Raw genomic sequence first — 22,182 nt, 5'->3', positions numbered from 1 at the left:
TGGGGTCGCTAAGAGTCGGGCACGACTGAGCGACTTCACTTTCGCTTTTCACTTTCATGCATTGGAGAAGGAAATGGCAACCCACTCCAGTGTTCTTGCCTGGAGAATCCCAGGGACAGAGGAGCCTAGTGGGCTGCCATCTATGGGGTCGCACAGAGTTGGACACACCTGAAGCGACTTAGCAGCATATATATATTATATATATATATAATATATATATATATTTAAAATGTGTAGTCTATAGTTGCTATAAAAATTCAAAGAGTTACTACATGTAAATTAGTAATGCAGGTCTCAACCATGTTTGTTGCCAGTTTACTTCTTTATTGCTCCCTTTTTTCCCTTTCCTGTTCCTTTCCTTGTCATAGTAACCACAGGCTTGAAAGCAAAGAAAAAAGTGAATTAGAAATCATGTTTCCATATTAGCATCTAGAATGGTGCAGAGGGGGTAGATAGAAGAGGTAATAAAAATGTAGTTTTTAGTATTTAGCCAATGATGATAAAATGTCAATTTAAATGGCTACTGAAATGATCTCAACAGCTGTATTTACTCAAGCTTAAAATCATAGACATTTTCCACACTGTATTTATTTTTAATGGAATACTAAGCACTTCCCCCCAAAACAGCAAACCAAAGAAAACAATTGCTTGTCTTTGTCAGTCTTTGACAGTGCAGAATACCTTGGAATCCTCAAGATAGCTACATTCATTTCTGGTTTAAAACACATGGCTCTTTGTTCCTACATTTTCTTCCTATTTTTCAAAGTGGAAGGTGCAGTTTGTTTCTCACTAGGGTTAGTGACATCTGTACAACAAAAATGTTTATGTACTTCCAAAAATGTGAGGGTAAAAGTTTAAGGAGCAAGGTAAATTTTGCATGTAAACCTTGTTAGCAGTTCTTTAGTCAGCATCATTTTAACTACCTGTACCAGTAATTCCCCCAGGAATGATGAACAGGCCAGAGACTCTTCCTGGGTCTGCAAGTTACAGAGACTTTAATTACTGAGAATCAATTCTAATAGGCAATCGTTTTTCTCTATTTGTGTCACAATGAATGTGTTACACTGCATGTTCACCTTCACTGTTTTCTTCATAGCTCGTTCCCCAGAGACCAGTGTGAGACAGTATGATGACATCTGTGACTGTCAGAATGGAGGCACCTGTGACCCTCTGACTGGGCGATGCAAGTGCCCCCCAGGGGTTCATGGGAAAACCTGTGGAGACGGTAGGAATGTTTGGTCTTGTGAGACAACTCTTTAAGTTCTTGAGGTTTCTAATAAGAAATAGAATAAAAGCTGAGTCTGTATTTTTCAAGGTGGGCTTTTCTGAAGATATAAAGGGCTGTGTATGTATATATACATACATACATACACATAAGCACACAATTGCTTTGACTGATAAATGCGTAAGAGAACAAAATAAGTGGTACTTAAATCTCCAGCTGTGATCCAGGCAGGATCACAATGAGCAAAATGTTGAGTTTGTGTGTACAGGTTTGCACACAGGGGCTTGGGTGAATTGATTTGCTCTGCATACTAAAAGAAAGAAGAAAATGAAGCTCTTTGGACAAATCAGGGAGGATGTGAGATAAAAACCAGAAAAGGAAAGGAGAGGAGAGAGAGAGGAGAAATGATGCATGAAAAACTTACGAAATACCCATCCAATGAGTGCTGTGTGTGGATTTTTCATAGAAACCAATCAAGAGACCACATTTTCTACATGGGCTGATAAAACACAAAAAAAGAAACTGCTTGTACAATCCCAGGAGCTGAAGGCAGAGAGTCATGAAGATGTAAGTCTTCAGGGATTGCCAGAAATCATGGAGAGTTTATTAGATTCTCACAGATTGTAGAACTGGGGAGAGAGAAAACCCAAGTTTAGTTTGCTCTCTGAGAGGTGCAGGAAGGCTCATGCTCACACCCTAGTTATTCATCCCCCAATTTTTATTCATTTATTCAAAATATATGTTTTAAGTGTTGCAAGACACTGTGCCAGGCTTTATGATGTGTTGAGAAAACAAAAATGAAACAGACCCCGGTCCTTCGTCATGGAACTCACAGTCTTGTTCAAAGCAGACACAGGTTACACATGTTGGTAGGTACTTCAAGTTAAATCTTAATGTGTGCTTGGGGGTTGAACCATGAGGGCCATGCAGACTGTGTGAGCCAGGGAATGACTTGTAGAGAAGTGACCCTTAAGCAGAAGTGTACAAAATGAGGAAACATGAAGCAGGGCAAGAGAGAAGGAAGAGCACAGCAGATTCAGGGGGCCATGTGTGACCTGACTCTGAAGTGAGAAAGAATGAGGTGATTTAGGGGTGCCTGAGAGGGATCTGCTGATAGAGCCAAAGTCAGGGAGATACTAACGCAACATAAGGTCAGCCAGCACAGGGGCTCATTTCTTGTTACACTTGGAGTTTTTAACCTGACAGCAATGACAAGTCATTGCAGAATTTGGGGCAAATGATGTAAAATCATAGGGGTAGTTTTTTAAAAATCTCTAGTCTCTTGATTAATCAGATTAGAAACATTTTACCTTTTGCAGTCTCCTAATCTTACATAACAATAGCTCTAGTGAGGTTTGCATGTGGGCAAATATTCACTTTGTTTGTCTTTCTACCCTCCAGGATGCCCAAAAGGATTCTTTGGGAAGAATTGCAAAAGGAAATGTAACTGTGCCAACAATGGCCATTGCCACAGTGTATATGGAGCCTGTTTGTGTGAGCCAGGGCGCTATGGGAGGTTTTGTCATTTGAGTAAGTCTAAGGCACTAAATTTTCTCTGTGTGTGAAGCCAGAAAGCTCAGAAAATTACTGAAAATATTTAGTGTCAACTTAAAGAAACATCCAACATCAGAGTTTTGAGCTTATGTTTTAATCAAGGTCTTGCTGAAGACTAGAGCCCAGAAGACAGCCACTCAGTTAGTTCTGAGGAAACTGCTCCAAGGAGGTAAGGGAGAAGCCAGTTTATTTATATATATTTGTATCCTTCCTTGAGCTTGCCAGGTGGCTCGGTGGGTAAAGAATCTACCATCAATGCAGGAGATGCAGGAGACACGAGTTCCATCCCCGAGTTGGGAAGGTCCCCTGGAGGAGGGCATGGCAATCCACTCCAGTGTTCTTGCCTGGAGAATCCCATGGACAAAGGAACCTGGTGGACTACAGTCCATTGGGTCACAAAGAATCTGACATGACAAGTGCTGAGTGAACATGCACACACTACCTGCCCATACTCATCTCATCTAATTTTAGGGTTGACTTAATTGGCACCACACCTGTTGTGTGATATTTTACATTATTATTCATTTATGTAAAGTAAAATGCCTTATATATTATTAAAGAGGAAGTGCAATAATATGAAATACCCTGACATTTTTAGTGTTATCACCAAGTTATGTAAATCCATCTCTCTGTAAATATTTTAAGGTAATTAAAAAAAAATAAGACTCTACTAAAAAATGTATATTGTTGCTCAGTTGCTAAGTCATGTCTGACTGTATATATACATATACATATATATATATATATAAAACACATTTTGATAAAAGAATCTGGCTCTTTGAAATTCTTCCTGAGATATGCATCTACCCATCTAAGGGCGTGTTTATCCAAAGCACAGAGTGCCGCATCCTGTTTTTTCATCCTGAATTTCTCAGAGTTTACTGTTCATAAGCAACTTCAATGGGTTAAGACTTACCACTTGTGGAACAAAATGGTGAGCAGCACATCTCTTCTTTTTTTACATTAGATAAAGGAAGAAAGTAAAAAGCATAGCGTATTTTATACAATCATATTATATACATATCACAATTTTTGTTTTAGTCTTTATTTAGCCTCCTTACATTATAGAATCTATATTTTGATGAGTGAAAAAAAATATTCTGAAGTCTTTTTCCTAGTTAGTGTTTACCTTAATATTGAGAGGGAGATGTTAATAGTTCATTTAAGTGGACATTCCACATTTTATGAAAATTAAACATCAAAAGTCCAATACACTGAGTTCTAGTGCAAAAAAAAAAAAATCCCTAAAATGTCTAAATCATGCTATTCATTTTGCATTTGTGACCAGCAATCACATACTGTCAAAGATGGAAGAAAACACCATCACCAATACGTGTTTCAGCTTATCAGTAACTTCTAAGCTATCTCCTACTGGGACAGCTCTGGGTGCCCACCTTCACATCCCACCTTGAAACTGTGCAAGTCCCTGTGAACCTGAAACAGTCTGCACCTCACCCTTCCACCTATTCCATAGTCCCACCTTTGAAAATCCTTCCTGAGTGAACCTCAGTAATACTGTGACCTATTTAAAATATCAGAGACCTTTTAGAGTCTTACATTGTATTTTTAGTTGAATGTCCATGGACCTTATCTATTTTAGAAAAGGCATGCCCCTTAAAAACAGAATAAGCAGTGAATTCTCCAATAAGAGAGCCAGTGAAGGCTTCATAGAAAAACAAGCCTGGGTCTGAAGCTCCAATACTTTGGCCACCCAATGGGAAGAGCCGACTCATTGGAAAAGACCATGATGCTGGGAAAGATTGAGAACAAGAGGAGAAGAGGGCAGCAGAGGATGGGATGGTTAAATAGCATCACTGACTCAATGGATATGAATTTGAGCAAACTCCGGGAGATAGTGGAGGACAGAGGAGCCTGGTATGCTACAGTCCATGAGGTCACAAGAGTCGGACATGATAGCAGTGAACAGCAACAACATGAGAAAAGGTATGGACGAGGAACAGAGAACAGGAGAGAAGACATGGGTAAATGAGAACAATGCAGGTGCTGACGATGTATCACAAAGCACTGGATTCCTCCTAGAACAAACCTAGAAAAAAGATAGCATCATTTCTGTTATTGTTCCAAGGTTAGAGGATACATCACATTTTAAAGTAATAATTCTTACATTTTTCATAAGCTAATATCAGATATTTTGGTGAAAAACATTCAAATCATAACTCATCTGCTCAAAAATTTAAAAAGCAGATGGTGGTGGTGGCAATGGTGGTTAGCAATTGGAATGTGATCCTCTTTAGAAAAAAACATACACATTCCAGGTCTTCAGGACTCATTGCTCAGACTTGAGGCTTCATTTATTAATGCCATTTGCTTGGCCCTAAGAGGCTTGAATTTGCAACCCTATATTAGTTTTCTAGTCCTGTTACAGTGAAGTACCACAAATTAAGTGGTTTAAACAACAAAAATTAATTGCCTCATAGTTCTGGAGGCTGGAAGTCTGGGATCAAGGCGCTGGCAGGCCACATTCCTCTGCAGGCACCAGGGGAGGAACAGCACCAGGCTGCTCTCCCCTAGCTTCCTGTACTTCCCTGACTTGTGACAGCAGAACTCCAGTATTCGCATGGCATTTTCGCCTCTTGTCCAAATTTCTCCTATTTATAAGGACAGTAGTCATATAAGGCTGTAAGTCCAGCCCACATCAGTATGACCTCATCTTAATGAATTATGTCAGCAGCAGCACAATTTCAAATATGACCTCACCTTAACTAATTACATCAGCAAAGACATAATTTCCAAATGAGGTCACATTCTGAGGTACTAGAGGGAAGTACTTAAACGTGTATTTTTGGAGGACATGTTTCAATGCATGGCAAACCCTGAGAAAATGCTAGATTACCAACAAAAGATTTCTTCTTCCACTTTTTCCATTTTTTCCCTCCCTAGTGCTATGTTCTTAATATACTCAATTGTCACAGTTAAGTATTCCATGGTATAAGTTGTCCACTGAACCCCTGTTCTATAAGGTAAACCAGAAAGAGTAGGGCCTGGAAACTAATCTAGGAAAATTAGTGCTGGAGAGTGAGCAAGAAGCCCACATCAAGGAAGACAATAGCTCTGAAAGCTGCTGGGGGTTGGTGGGTCTAGGAAAAAAACTCAACACAGAAGACGCAGGAAGGATGAGGAGGTATCGTCCAAAGAGGACACTATGAACAGTGCAAAGGGGCCCTGTTGATAATTTTGTTCTGCGTTAAGGGGTAACTCTGTCTGTCCCTGGTAACTGAGGCAAAGACCACCCTCCATGGTGGATTGTAACCACCACTTCAGATTACCTCTGCTAATAATAGCACACATTAGCAGATGCTCATAATTCCCATCTATCAGAAAGTCAAGTGGTTTATTTTGTCCTCACCAAGCAGTTTTCCACAGCAAAGCCTATGCATGTATATAATACAATTTGAGCCTGGAGGGCACTTGAAAGATCTTTTATTTCAGTCCTTTAGACTCCTGTAATGTGGGAGAAAAAAAAATTGTCAGTTATATTTTGGAAAGGAAATTGAAGCACTAAAACTCCTCAAAAAGATAACGAAGATAACAGTGTGTTTTCCTGAATGCAAAGGTGGGACTTTCTCAATTTAGAATTCCTGTGCTGACTAGCATCCCTAAAACTCAACAGCATGGGGAAAATGATGAAGGAAAGGCAAGCACCATTTGCCAAAGATGTGGCCAAGATAATGGTGCTGTCAGGATGAAGGTTTTGGGTCATCTACATGATGTAGAATTATTGCAGATTACCATATAATGAAAGGGAATGAAAACAATGGCGAGCCTTCCCATCAATGCTTGTCTATCATTGCCAAACTGCGACATGATGGATATGGGGCCTGGCAGGCATTAGCAGCCTTTGGAGAATATAAACTACAGGCACCGATGGAGTACATTGAGAAGCAATTTCTCTCCCAGAAGCACCAAAGCCTTTTAAGTAGTTCAGGCTTCACTGTTCACATCCAGTTGCCAAAAAGCAAATGAATTGCTTGATTTGAAAGACATTTGTTTCCCTATTTTTTTGGCAGCCAGGATGATCCCCTTGTTTTTCCCATAATCAGGCCCCACAGAACTACATGCCTGTGCACTCACAATGTAAAAGAAACAAAGCATGGTTTTCAGGTGACCGCTTTGCCTCAATCTGCTTGCAGACTGTCCCAAGGGGGCCTACGGAGCTGGCTGCTCTTCAGAATGTCAGTGTGTGGAGGAGAACACCCTGGAATGCAGTGCCAGAAATGGCAGTTGCACCTGCAAATCTGGTTACCAAGGCAACAGATGCCAGAGAGGTACAATCTGATGATAAATTTTCTTTCTTCTCTAATAACAATGCTCAGCTTTGGTTTAGCACCAGCTGATCATTAATTAGTTACTCCACCCCACACAGGTCCTTGGGAAATCAGTAAACTTTATCAATCCCCTATTTGCAGGTGAGGAATCTGAGACGGGGGCAATAAAGCCATTTAACCTTGTCTTCTTAGCCTGTGATGTTAGCTGTCCCCTTGCTGGCTTGAGCAAGGGAAGAAAGATCACATTGCAGAGAATCTTATCCTAAGAAGATGAGAGCTGGCCAATCACTTGTTAGAGCTGAATTAATCAAGTAAGGGCTGCTAGCTTTGAGAGTGAAAGAATAATTTTCTTTACATCTAAAGCTGGACTGTTCAAACAAATGCAATGGAAACCATAGAAACATTTTGAAAATTTTAAACATGATTATTAGTGTGCTCCTCTCTGAAATCTCTGTAAATAATTTATTTATAAATCTATAAATACAAAAGTTTGTGTGCAGCATAATTCCAATGATAAGTAACGTGTATAGATACATACGTGTAGGTGCATATAAAATTTGGAAAAAGGTATTCCAAGATGTTAGTAACGGCTTTCTCTGGATTGTGGACTCACGGAATGCTTCTCCTAAGGCATCTGCATGGCTCTCTCATTTTCTCAAAATGGATTGTGTTACCTTTTTAGTGAATCTTGTCATTACCATGCTACTCAAAATTGCAACCTGCAAGTCTCTTTGAACATCTATATTTTTCCAAAGTGCTTACCATCATCTAACATACCATATTTTCTAATTATTATTATGTCTAATGTTTATCGCCTGCACAGTTGCTGCTAGAAGCTGAGTCCCAACAAGGGAAGGGTAGTTATTTATTTACTTTTTACCAAAGTATCGCCAGACTATTAAAACAATCAGGACATATAGAGGTTACTCAATAATTACTATATTTTCTTAAATAAATATATGTGTGATTCAATAATTTTTATTCTTTTTCTCTTGTTATTATACATTATGAATTAAGCAGTTCTTACTCTTTTATCTAGGGGAAATTATCACAGTATTTATTTCCTTTTCACACATATCAGGTCTGAACATATAAGTACAGTTATCACAATTAATGGCAAGTGAACTTTTTGCCTGTGAAGTGATCCAAAGCAATCTCGTTTAAAATCAGAAGGAGATAATAGATTTGAATGGAAACCATCATTCTATTGGGTCCACTTACAGAGGCTGGGCCTGGGGTAGAAGGTTGTCCTTGACTCTTGTATATTACACATTACCCTTACATTATCTTCTTCACAGGGTCTGCAGGGTTTGTCCAAGCTGACTGAAAGGGAATTGGGGTCTTCCAGGTTGACCTGTGGCTGTGGACCCGGTTGTGGAACTAGAGTATGTAAACAGCAATGTTCACCAAGATTTTGTAGAGATGAGGGCTTTTTTATGTAGCTGGATTGTGACTGTCTAGGTAATGAGGAAGAGAACTTGAGGGAACAGAAGGCTGACATTATACAAATGCATTGAACATGGTATGAGAGTGGGTCCCATTCCAATATCTAAACCTCCTTCTGCTTCAACTGATTTTAAGCCTAGAGTCAGCCCCTCATTCATTTCCCTACTAGAGAAGTTGTGCCCTAGAAGTCAACACATGGGAGATAATATCATATATACACACCTGGGTAAATTTGATTTATTCTGATAACATTTTCTCAAAGCAACTGCTGAATACACTATATTGGAAAATGCTTTTGAGATTCCCACTGTGAAGGAAAATGAGTTGAAAGTATATGTAAATCAGCAAAATAGAGAGGTCACCATAGTCTCAGGAAAACATATTATTTTTTAATCAGATAACTTTGTCCAATTCTGATATTTTTGTCTAACCACAAAATGAAATTATGACTCAGACTGGAGCGGGTGAACAGGATCACCATGATTGGCAGCTAAAATCAAGGCAAGAAAAGCTCTCCAAGTGTTGTTCATGATGAAAATCAGGCCTGTTGTTCTTCTTTCTCTTTTTTCAAAGAGTGAAGTAGCCCAAGTGCTCCTAGAGCCAAGCATATCTTTAAAAATCTTGACTCCAGACCTGTGTCTAGATTGCAGATGAATACTTAATTAAAGACTGCAAATTGTTTCAATGGCACTAATGAACAGTGCTCTCCATAATCAGCACCAGGCCTTATTTAGCCCATCAGTGATGACTTTTAAGAGCAGTAGAGCTGGTTTCTACACTAATCTGTGAAATAGCAAAAAAGAGAGAGAGGGAGGGAAAAAAACAACTAACATCTTTGCCTTGCATTGATTAGTTTGTAGCCTGGGGTATTTTGGACCCCAGGTGCGGACAGACTTGACTATGGAGGACTCTGGCCCAGAAGTCTCTTGAGTCTCTCTAAAGAGGCCTGTTCTGCCTTTGTGTCACCGTTAAAAGGACCAATTTTTCTTGGACTAGTTCCATATTGATGAACTTGAAATTTTGAACACTGATGGAACCCTAAGAGCCGGTTAACTGACATGAAAAGTGCTGAGTACCAGTAGTATCATCACGGAAGTTGGGTGTAGTGACTGAGAGCACCAATTTCACAAACCAGTTCTGGATTCCAGTACTGACTTTGCTACTCATTAACCGTGACCCAGAATAAGTCACTTAACCTCTCCAAGTCTTAGTTTCTTATGTAAGTGGAGATAAAGTTGCTATGTCATATAGGGATTTTTATGAAAATGTCAGCTAATTTATGTAAAATGCTTGGCACAGAAGAAGTGATCAATAGATAATAGCTAAGAATGGTATGACCCTAAAATAATTAATAATTCTGTTATTCAGAAGCTCTGCCCAAGACTCGAAGATACTTCACAGCCAAATTTGGTTTTATGTAGCTTTCTATAATTATCACATGTTTAAGAAAGTCTCACTGTTTTCCCTGTGTTAAAAGCATGCTTTCTACCAGGTTTCAAATTCCAGTGGTTTCAGTGGAGACTGAAATCTCTAACTGAGCCCTCAGTAGTCCCTGAAGTATTAGCCATCCTTTTCTAGTTCAAGAACATTCAAAAAAGCAGCACAAGTCTCTCTGTCTCCCCCTTATACATTGCACACTCTTATAAAATACAGAAATTACAAACCTCTGGAATGATTATTCTGGCTTAGAAAATAAGCAAAGACTGGGAAAAGAGGGTTCAGGTGGAACAAATCCCAAGCACCACACCTTCCAAGCTTCCTTTATAAATTACATCTCATTTCAGATTTTGTTCTGTGCAACTGCCTCCAAAAATATACATCAAAATTGCTTCCATTGTTCCTGTCTGAAAAACCACATTTTTAGCAAAAAGCCAACCTCTGTATGTGTGTTTCCAAAGTGACAAGATATGGCCTCATGTTGATTTCTTCATGGAATATTTTGGAAGTGTGATAAATCCTTAGGGGCTACTCTGAATGTTTCTTTCTTTGCAGCTCAGTCACACACACACACACACACACACACACACACACACACATTTTCCTACTCACTTAGGCAACAGCAGAAATCCGGGACCACGTTGAGATTTATTACAAGGTGGTAATAAATAGCTCCTTTCTTTCTTTCTCGTTTTATTTTACAAGCCTGCCCTGATGGCCTCTGGGGATCAGCATGCCAATTCTTCTGTGGACCCTGTGAGAATGGAGGTCAGTGCAACAAAGAAACTGGAAACTGTGACTGTCTTCCTGGTTACATGGGAAAAGCCTGTACCCTATGTAAGTTATTAACCTAGACTAGATGACCAACAAAGTTATTAAAGTTGATAGCTTTATAAATGCTTTTTCAAAACTGCTCTGTGAGCTACAGTGTAAGAGTGTATGTTTTAATTATCTGTTGTACAAAAAAACCTCAATACTTGGTAACAAATCCTGCCAAAACCAATTTTTAATTTGATTCTTTGGATTGATAAGATGATTCTCCCTCTTGTCTCACCTGCAGTCACTGGTGGCTGCTTCTAGCTAGTAGATCAGCTGGAATCAGGGATATCCAGCCTTTTCTGTACATAGCATTTCCACAAGGTTACCTTGGTTGTTGTTCCGTTGCTAAATCATGTCTGACTCTTTTCGAGCCCATGGGCTACAGCCTGCCAGGCCTTCTGCTCCCTCACTATCTCCTGGAGTTTGCCCAAGTTCATGTCCATTGAGTCAGTGATGCCATTCAACTGTCTCATCCTCTGTTGCCCCCTTCTCCTGCCCTCAGTCTTTCCCAGCATTAGGGTCTTTTCCAATGAGTCACCTCTTTGCATCAGGTGGCCGAAGTACTAGAGCTTCAGCTTCAGCATCAGTCCTTCCATTGAGGATTCAGTGTTGATTCCCTTTAAGATTGACTAGTTTGATCTCCTTGCTGTCCAAGTGACTCTCAAGAGTCTTCTCCAACAGCACAGTTCAAAGGCATCTATTATTTAGCCCTCAGTCTTCTTTGTGGTCCAACGTTCATATCCGTACATGACTGCTGGAGGTTAGCTTGGGCTTCCTCAAAGCATCACAGCCTTAAGACAGCAATCTAAGGAAGAGCATCCAAAGGTGGAAAAGCAGAAACTACAATGTCTCCAAAAGCCTACCTTTGGAAGCCACACATTGTTACTTCTGCCACCTTCTGTTGGTTAAAGTAAGTCATAAGGACAGCCAGATTCAAGGGGAGGAGAAAGAGATTCTACTTCCTGATGAGAGGGGTAGTAAAATCTCATTGCAAAAGACCTGCAAGCTAGGAGATATTTGGAACCCATCTATCATAGCATACTATTTAAAGTTATACTGAAAGGCACTTTAAAAATCTGCTAGACTGTATTTCTCATTCTTGTCAGAGTGGGAACAGATTAAAGACAGATAAAAAGTGATTAGTCAAACTGAAGCTGCTTCAAAGAGTGTGTAGAACTACTACTTTGCTATCTCCTTTTCTGCTTGTAATTCTTGCATAACCTCTGTTAACCCTGCCTGTATTGCCTTCTCTACTCCATCCACCATGAAACAGTTACTTGAAAACTTGAGAAAAGCTGTGGGCTGTATGGTAACAATGGTATTTTTACATTACTATTTCAAATGTTTCTGATCAAGGTTAGCAGAAGTCTAATGTTTGGATTGTCTATGATAATATGAGATGTGAACATTGATCTGAATTATCTGCTAGTGCTTAGAATTTTCTATAAAGCAGCAAGCAAATAAAAGCAGAAACTTAAATGTAAATATAAGGTGTAACAGTAGGGTAGTATTTAGCACTTAGCTAATCATCTGATCATTTGGGAAAATGCATGACTGCCCCAAGGATAACCCTCAAGCAAGAGTGATAGAACAAGGTTGTTGCCTGATGATTTTTCTGGGTATAACTAGATCATTCGTACTTTAGGACTGTCATTCTGGCACTGTTGACAGCCTTTCAAAAGGTATAAATTTTGCTAGTGCAGCAGTTGGCTATCCCTAGCCTACTTGTTTCCTTTAAAAAAAGCTTAAAGGTAATAATTTACATATTCAAAAGGTAGTAACTTGCTATTTCCAAAGTGAAGTTGACATTTTCTCTTGCCTAACTCAATTTTAATGAAATAATTATTAAGCAGATAGTGATATATCTGTTTCAATTGTCAGGTGATATAAATAGACTGTTTAGAAACAAGGAGAGAGAAAGATAAACTGTTCATTCTTTATTTAATAGTTATGTTACAACTATCTTCCATTTGAAGATTTCAAAACCAAGGAGAATATATTATGAAAGTCCCAAGAGATTTTTAGGTGACAATTCTAACTTTATTGGCAATCTGATACATAAGATAATACATTGATTTGGATAGGCAAAAATATCCCCCAACTTCTAGACCAGTTCAATTTTAATGTTATATGCTATTATCTGATTTTACACATACAGATAGAAACACAAATTATATAGTAATCCTAATAGGATATTTAGGAAAATGAATGAAACCAAAGCATAGGACTCATTAAAAATGCTTCATGTACTCCACAAGAAATGTGTGTGGCATTTTAAAAAGGGGTTTATGTTTGAAGAAATGCATATATATTTTTATAAATACTCTGAAAATGGTGCTTACAGAATTTTAAAACTTAGTTATTCTGCATAATGAACTGTAAAAATACTTGTAGACTATACAAGGTAATATGTTTTAGAGGTAGTAGAGACAAAAAAGCAGTTCTAAAGATATTGGCTTTATATAAATTCAAATTATTAGAAATTATAAATACAAATACTTGGGCAAAATAATTCCTTTTTAAAAGTGTTGCTTTCACTGTGTGAGAAAACTCTCTGGATTGTGGTAGACTATACATTTTCTTTCTTCTTGATAGACAGTATCAGGGTTGGTGACGGTTATGGTTGAATAGACACTCATACCCTTGATGAGAATGTACCATCTCTAGGAAGGTTTAGTCTCATATATCAGGCCTGTTACCAAATAATCTCAGAAGTGATCCCAGCTTTTTCTTTATCCCAGTATTATTTCTACTAACTAAAGTACAAAATAAAAGTAACCTACATAGCCACCCAGAACAAGAATGAGCAAGCAAATCCTATAACACATCAATGGGCTATTCTGAGGCCATTAAGATTCATGTTTTGGATGAATGTGTAACATCAGGAGAATTGACACTAAATGTACATTAAATACATTTAATGTATTTTCTCTATAAATATATAGAGCATTTGTAAATTTGTAAAAACCTGTACACATGTATGTGTGTGGGAAATTGTAGTAGAAAGGAAAGCAGTTGTTAACAATGGCCATCTCTAAGGACTATTAGTGAATATTTTTCTCCTTTTTACATTTCTGCCTTTCCCATATGTACTTCTTAACTATTTTTCTCCTTTACAAGGGAGAAAATATATCATCTTCAGACCAATCACACACTAAACACGTAAGATAGTTGTCTATTCTTAAAGTATCATCTGGTGGTCTTAACTGTTCCCATATAGTGAAGATGTGTGTTCTTCAGTCCAATTGATCTTGTTGCTCTTTAAGATTGTTTTCTCCTGTTTCAGATGAGCTGGATATTGAGCATAACTTGACAATACCACTAAAATGCTTTAAGAAAGTAGTAAATGTTTCCTCTGGACACTTCACTTCCCTTTTTTCAGAAATCCCATATTCCTTTCCCTTAGTCATTGTTATTACTTCTCTAAATTCTGCCATGATTTCTTATGCGTGTTTACAAAATAGACCCCTTCACTATGAAGAAGAGAAAATGAGAAGAGAATAAGGGAGAAGATACTGAAAGGGGATGTGTATGTATGTATGTGTGTGTGCTTGGTCTTGGTCGTGTCCAGCTCTTTGCAACTCCATGGACTGTAGCCTACCAGACTCCTCTGTCCGTGGGACTTTTTAGGCAAGAATACTTTTGTGGGTTGCCATTTCCTACTCCAAGGGATCTTCTCAACCATGGATCAACCTGCATCTCTGTCATCTCCTGCACTGGCATCACTGCGCCACCTGGAAAGCCCCAGGTAGGGAGATAGCAATTCCAAATACAACTTTTAAACACATGATCAAACAAGTTTTAAACATTATATGATCAACTATCATGAAATGATGATTCATCATGAGGTGATGATGGTCAAAATCATTAAGTGCCATGAAAACCCTAATAAACACAGCTGTGAACCTTCTGTAAACAAATTGATAAATGTTTAACTACTGATTCTCTGAAATATAAAAACCCTGTTTTGGTTCATTTGACAATTTCCTGTGTAATATTCCCACCAAGGCAATTTCAAGCAACCAATATGACATCAACTGTCTCAGAAAATTCCCCAAAATTTAATAGGTTGCAAATTAACCACTGGCTTTCCAAGCTGGTATTAACAGCTCCAGTATACCAGTGGCTGGCAAATAATTGTAGCCTGAAAACTTAAAAATCTGAAAGTGAAAGTCAAAGTCGCTCAGTGGTATCTGACTCTTTGTGACTCAATGGACTATATAGTCCATGGAATTCTCCAGGCCAGAATACTGGAGTGGGTAGGTAGCCTTTCCCTTCTCCAGGGGATCTTCCTAAACCAGGGATGAAACCCAGGTTTCCTGCATTGCAGGCAGATTCTTTACCAGCTGAGCTACAAGGGAAGCCCAAGAATGCTGGAGTGGGTGGCCTATCCCTTCTCCACTGGAGAAATCTGAATGATTTCTTAATCTTTACTTTCTGTTTTGATATTAAGAATTCGTAACTTTTCAGGTGTTCATTTTTCCTGTTTCTAAGCAGGTGACTAAGTTGACGTTTGGGTTGAATTAAATTAACCAACAAATAGCTTCAACCAACCAAAAATTTGCTATCAGGCTACTCTTTTTTTTTTGGGAATAAAAATTAATTATTTAGCTTAATTGATTTGAGATTCAAAAAATAGACTAAAAATCATTGCATTGCTTTATGTGTAAATTCATACCCCTTATCCTTTTTCTCTCAGTTCACGTAACTGGAATATTAACTCAGATCATGAGGAAACAAGTGGTCCCTCCAACAATCACTAAGCTGTTTTCCATCTTCCTGTAACATACCTACCCTAAACTAGGGCTAGCATCTCCTAAAAAAGACAATTATCTAAGATAGAAAAAAGAACACTTGTAAAGTGAAATAAGATAAAACAAAAAAAAACTATTAGAACAGTTTTGAGTGTTAAGCATCACCAGGCACAAAGAGGTGAGGTGCGATAATATACTTCCAACCTCTCTGAAGCAATCCTCAATTTGATTTTTAAAGTTGCTATAAAATAAATTGTATTTAAATAATACATTTCCCATCCTTCCCAGCAGTGAGATGCATATCCTTTACCAATCTGCTTCTCGGCAGGCGGTCCAGCCTGATGAAGTATCAGCAAAATGTCAGCTCCCACAGAGAGGTGCAACAAGAGGCAACACTAAAGCAGTGACAGGCCTTTCAAAAAGCTATTGTGCAAATTCAGTTTTAAAATAGGGATGTGGCTGAGGGCTGACGGGCATGTCATTACCAATGCGTTCATCTCCCCATCGTCTATGGGAACGGAAGAGAGTCACAGTGCAGTGATAGAAGAGCTTTACGTTGAAGAGTGGTGGGTCCCGGGGCTGCGCTTTCTCCTGCTTTTATCAACATCCATAATGTCTCAGTTAGATCTTTTTAAAAACATTCAAACTCTTGTAAATTTATAACCTTCAACAAATTACTGATGCCTTACAAAATTCCATAAAGAGTTTTAAGCCCATCATAATTTGCCTATTCTCACCTGTATCCCATATACATTTGTCATTCTCCCAAGCACATATGCTTTTAAAATATGGTGCTGTTATTTATTGTTTTTCCCCTAAATAATTTTTTCTTCCTTCATTTTTGTTGCCTGTTAAAATACTTCAGGGATTTTTATTTTTCAGTATGTGTAAACAAACAAACAAAACCACTAAACCCTTTCATTGCCCTATGTAGCATTGCCCATCATAGTATATTATAAATGTCTGTTTATACATGATTAAAATGATCATTCATTTTTTGTATTCCCCAGGTCTTGGTTTACAAGGGATGCTCATTAAAAATTTTCTAGATTCAATTAAAGAACATTCTTGAAACTCAGTAGAGCAGTTTGGAATTAAAGTTTCATAGAAATAATCCATCAAGTCAAAAATAGACATGAGAAACAGAGTTTATGGAACTGAAAAAAATGTAACTAGCCTAAATAAACCAGATTGAATTGCTAGAACTTTTAAGATAACAGTAGTGGTGCAAGGAGAAGGAAAGCTTTTGCCAGGCACCATAGCTTTGTTGGTGCTCCATTTTTGAAAGAACTTTTCAGAAGATTTTTTCAAAGGTTTTAATGACTAATAACACCAAACACCATTGAAGATTTTTGTGGTTCTTTGCTTCTTCTCAAGACTTTAGATTTATGCTTTTCTGTACTCACCTCCAATGTATGCAATCATTTCTTCTGAATATAACAGAGCCATTCTAGAATAGCAAATAAATGTCTGTGGCTTTTAGTTTTTATAAACAAAAGGGATTTAACTAGATAATATACAATATATAATATCTATGTAATATATAATCCAATATGTAGTAACACTGTATAGTAACTATAGGTATATGCTGTACAATGATAATAAATTGCTCCAAGCTTATGCTAGTTGAGTACCATTTGTGTGTTCACTATATATGTCTTTTTCATCAAGGTATGTGTGTGTGTGTATGTGTGTATGCTCAGACATTTCTGATTCTTTGTGACCCATGGACTGTAGCCTGCCAGTCTCCTCTGGCTATAACATTTTCCAGGCAAGAATACTGGAGCCAGTTGCCATTTCCTACTCCAGGGAATCTTCCCAAAGCAGGGATCAAACCTGCATCTCCTGTGTCTTCTACATTAGCAGGGAGATTCTTTACCACTGATCTACCTGGGAAGCAATATCCCCATTTTATGAATGAGGAAGCTAACTCTAGGAAGAATTAAGTAACTTGTCAGGAGTTATGTAATTAGTAACTGAGAACTAGATAAACAATAAAGTCCATGCAAATGCTATGTATAAGGTGAGACTATAGGTATTGATATTAAATAGTGTAGCTGCCTGCTTGTAAAAATTTAAAGAAAATAGAGAAAAATTAGAAAAACCTAAGAAGTCAGGAAGTTTCATTAAGGTTGTCCTTCCTTTTTTTTGGCCTCATATTTGTAGGTTGACAGACATAGCCAAGAACACTGTTGAAATATCAAGTGCCATAGGAGCCTATGCTCAATTTAACAACGGAGGCAGGATGTTTTTTGTTTGTCTGTATGCAGCATGTCCAACTTATTTCCACAACCTAAGCTGCCTGCTGTACCACATCAGTAATGATAGTTCTCAGCAGGACCTTGATACCAGCCGGTGTATCTGCCTGTCCAACTGGACTGAGCCTGCTGACAGAAGCTGTAAATCAGAAGCAGATTACAAGTCCTGTTCATCATCTAACATAAATAATGACCCAAAGAATTTTCTTTGCATTTTGCACTTGCTGAGTGGTCTCACAGTTTTTTTGTTTTTATAGATCTGCCCACTCTAAACAGTGTTTAAAATTCTCCTTGTGTGTTGGTAAATATAGCTGGCTAGTTGTCTACCGTAATCCATGATTACACTTGCTGCTTGCTTCCAGAGCCCTAAATTGAATATCTGGCAGAGCACAAAATAAATTCTTATTTCTACACAGTGAGTCATCAAAAAGTTCTACTTTCCAGTACACACACCTTTCATATATGTAGATACACAGACCCTTTGTGTCTTATTAGTTTTGTTTGTGGTCACTGTGTTTTGGAATTTTTTATCTACTATGACTGAATATTTAGTTTTACTTGTTGAACATGTACTCATTCTAGTACTATAATTTTTTAGTGTTTAAATATAAGGACTAGTATGACATGAAGTGGAGAAGGCAATGGCACCCCACTCTAGTACTCTTGCCTGGCAAATCCCCTGGACGGAGGAGCCAGGTAGGCTGCAGTCCATGGGGTCGGGAAGAGTCGGACACGACTGAGTGACTTCAACTTTCACTTTTCACTTTCATGCATTGGAGAAGGAAATGGCAACCCACTCCAGTGTTCTTGCCTGGAGAATCCCAGGGACGGGGGAGCCTGGTGGGCTGCCGTCTATGGTGTCGCACAGAGTCAGACACAACTGAAGCGACTTAGCAGCAGCAGCAGCAGCATGACATAAAGAACACTTTATGTTCTAATTTGGTTTGAAGTATGAAAGTGTCCAGATGCCATTATTTCCTTCATAAGCAAAAAACTTGTGAGTCCTGACCTTATATCTTCTCTACTTGCAATAGATGTGTACTTATTTTGCCTTAGTTTTCTCATCCATAAAGTGAGACTAACAAAAGACCCAACTCACTAGATTCTTAAGGATTAAATAGATTAATACATATCATACCTTTAGAAGGCCATTCAGCACAGAGCTAAAATAATCACGATGGTGTGATCACTGACCTAGAGCCAGACATCCTGGAATGTGGAGTCAAGTGGGCCTTAGGAAGCATCACTATGAACAAAGCTAGTGGAGGTGATGGAATCCAGTTTGGCTATTTCCAATCCTGAAAGATGATGCTGTGAAAGTACTGCACTCAATATGCCAGCAAATTTGGAAAACTCAGCAGTCGCCACAGGACTGGAAAAGGTCAGTTTTCATTCCAATCCCAAAGAAAGGAAATGCCAAAGAATGCTCAAACTACCGCACAATTGCACTCATCTCACAAGCTAGTAAAGTAATGCTCAAAATTCTCCAAGCCAGGCTTCAGCAATATGTGAACCATGAACTTCCAGATGTTCAAGCTAGTTTTAGAAAAGGCAGAGGAACCAGAGATCAAATTGCCAACATCCGCTGGATCATCGAAAAAGCTAGAGTTCCAGAAAAACATCTATTTCTGCTTATTGACTATGCCAAAACCTTTGACTGTGTGGATCACAATAAACTGTGGAAAATTCTGAAAGAGATGGGAATACCAGACCACCTGATCTGCCTCTTGAGAAATTTGTATGCAGGTCAGGAAGCAACAGTTAGAACTGGACATGGAACAACAGACTGGCTCCAAATAGGAAAAGGAGTATGTCGAGGCTGTATATTGTCACCCTGCTTATTTAACTTATATGCAGAGTACATCATGAGAACCACTGAGCTGGAGGAAGCACAAGCTGGAATCAAGCTTGCTGGGAGAAATATCAATAACCTCAGATATGCAGATGACACCACCCTTATGGCAGAAAGTGAAGAGGAACTCAAAAGCCTCTTGATGAAAGTGAAAGAGGAGAGTCAAAAAGTTGGCTTAAAGCTCAACATTCAGAAAACTAAGATCATGGCATCTAGTCCCATCATTTCATGGCAAATAGATGGGGAACAGTGGCTGACTTTATTTTTCTGGGCTCCAAAATCACTGCAGATGGTGACTGCAGCCATGAAATTAAAAGATGCTTACTCCTTGGAAGGAAAGTTATGACCAACCTAAACAACATATTCAAAAGCAGAGACATTATTTTGCCAACAAAGGTCCATCTAGTCAAGGCTATGGTTTTTCCTGTGGTCATGTATGGATGTGAGAGTTGGACTATAAAGAAAGCTGAATGCTGAAGAATTGATGCTTTTGAACTGTGGTGTTGGAGAAGACTCTTGAGAGTCCCTTGGACTGCAAGGAGATCCAACCAGTCCATCCTAAAGGAGATCAGTCCTGGGTATTCATTGGAAGGACTGATGTTGAAGCTGAAACTCCAGTATTTTGGCCACCTGATGCGAAGAGCTGACTCATTGGAAAAGGTCCTGATGCTGGGAAAGATTGAGGGCAGGAGGAGAAGGGGACGACAGAGGACGAAATGGTTGGATGGCATCACCGACTCAATGGACATGGGTTTGGGTGGGCTCCATGAGTTGGTGATGGACAGGGAGGCCTGGCGTGCTGCAGTTCATGGATTCTCAAAGAGTCGGACATGACTGAGCAACTTAACTGAACTGAACTGAACAGGATTAGTTAGTGAGGGTGTTAAGACTGGAACTCAAGTAGCAAGTTTTAGTGAATAGATATGGAAAATGAAAATTTGAACATTGAAAATTATTTGGTGTATATAGTTTGAAATATGCTGAATGACACATATGTGAACAATTACTTGTTGGAAAGTCAGATCCTAAAAACCTAAAGGAGAAATCAGAACTAGTAGGTAGAGGTGTGAACCATCAGCATAGATGATTTGGGCGAGATAACTAAGGAGAAGACACTAAAGGGGAAAGCCAAGAAGACTATGAGAGAAATTTGCTAAATTCCCTACATTCAGGGGGATCTAGAGAAAGGGACAGAGAAGGCAATGGCACCCCACTCCAGTACTTTTGCCTAGAAAAATCCCATGGACGGAGGAGCCTGGTAGGCTGCAGTCCATGGGGTCGGGAAGAGTCGGACACGACTGAGCGACTTCACTTTCACTTTTCACTTTCATGCATTGGAGAAGGAAATGGCATCCCACTCCAGTGTTCTTGCCTGGAGAATCCCAGGGACGGGGCAGCCTGGTGGGCTGCCGTCTATGGGGTCGCACAGAGTCGGACACGACTGAAGCGACTTAGCAGCAGCAGCAGCAGACAAAGTGAAACCGACAAGTGAGATAAAGATTTACTTAGAGCAGATGTTACAAACTGGCAGCCTTAGAGCTGAATTTGACTTGCAGATGTATTTTGAATGGCAGGCAAACTCCGTTTTAAAATATGTGATTCAATATTTTAAAAAATCAGATGTAGGAACTCTGGACACATCTTCCTGTATGGGAACAAACAGTTACATTTGATCAGTTCACACCTCTTTATTGGAGGGCAAGCCCTCTCCTATTGGTCCTGGGCCCACAGCTCTGTGGGAATTAACCCACAGGGATTCTACCCACTTTCTTCTGGGGGCAGGACCTGTGTTTGTGACTCCTGCTTTAAAAAGATGGAAATAGGTGGAAAAGAAATAGAATGACCCAGATATAATTCCAGAGAAAGATGGCTTTCAAGAAGAAAAGGACAGTCACTGATTTATATACGTTCAAAAAAGAAAAGAAAAAAAAAATAGAAGGCAACTTCAGGATTTGTGATTTAGGACTTGGTAATTTAAAAAAAAAAAAAAACATGAAATATCAGTTTAATTTAGGATTAAAATTGAATGGTAAACAAGTAAATTAAAATAGCATCCCAGGAAGCTTGACAATGAAGGAAACAAAATGTTTAACTCATTTTGTTCTCTATCAACAAAATGTTTAAAATTGTCTTGCCTCTTCAAGGATACATTATCCCTTCTGACCATCAACATACATCATTTTCTGTTGATGGATCTGATTCATTCTTGGTCCCTCTCACTCCTGAAGGTCAGGTCCAGTGTAGTCATGATGGAAAAGATTTAGAATCCCTGAGAATTATTAATGTTGAAATGAATCAAATACCTGGATATTTGCTCTCATGTGAAGCATGCAAAGAGTATATTTAAATGATTCTGCTGATATGTATTTGGAAAACTATGTAACTTTTAAAACTCATTGAATTTTTCTATTGTTGAGTTTTAACTTCTCCCTCTTCCTTCCTTACATACACATACACACACACACAATTTATATCATATATACTGAGACACAGTTTTTTCACATTTTAACATCTCTAAAATTAGGTAGTATCTTATAAACTGATAGCACAA

General features: G+C 38.7%; 1 protein-coding gene across 8 annotated transcripts in view; it reads left to right on the top strand.

The window, feature by feature from the left end:
- Positions 1 to 22,182, top strand: part of LOC113892654 (EGF-like and EMI domain-containing protein 1) — a 687,432-nt gene that overhangs the window by 581,838 nt on the left and 83,412 nt on the right. For 7 of the 8 annotated variants that reach the window (XR_003511104.1, XM_027541793.1, XM_027541803.1 and 4 more), the window contains 4 exons: positions 1,097 to 1,225; positions 2,627 to 2,755; positions 6,931 to 7,065; positions 10,654 to 10,785. Coding sequence is in view for 7 of the 8 variants with exons in the window: in XM_027541793.1 (XP_027397594.1) it covers positions 1,097 to 1,225; positions 2,627 to 2,755; positions 6,931 to 7,065; positions 10,654 to 10,785 (525 nt within the window). In the remaining variant the exon portion in view is untranslated. The remainder of the gene's footprint in view (positions 1 to 1,096; positions 1,226 to 2,626; positions 2,756 to 6,930; positions 7,066 to 10,653; positions 10,786 to 22,182) is intronic. The other variant, XM_027541787.1, reaches the window with a different exon arrangement.

Source organism: Bos indicus x Bos taurus, chromosome 1 (assembly GCF_003369695.1).
Source record: "Bos indicus x Bos taurus breed Angus x Brahman F1 hybrid chromosome 1, Bos_hybrid_MaternalHap_v2.0, whole genome shotgun sequence".
Lineage (NCBI taxonomy): Eukaryota > Metazoa > Chordata > Mammalia > Artiodactyla > Bovidae > Bos > Bos indicus x Bos taurus.
This window is presented reverse-complemented; position numbering and strand designations above follow the sequence as displayed.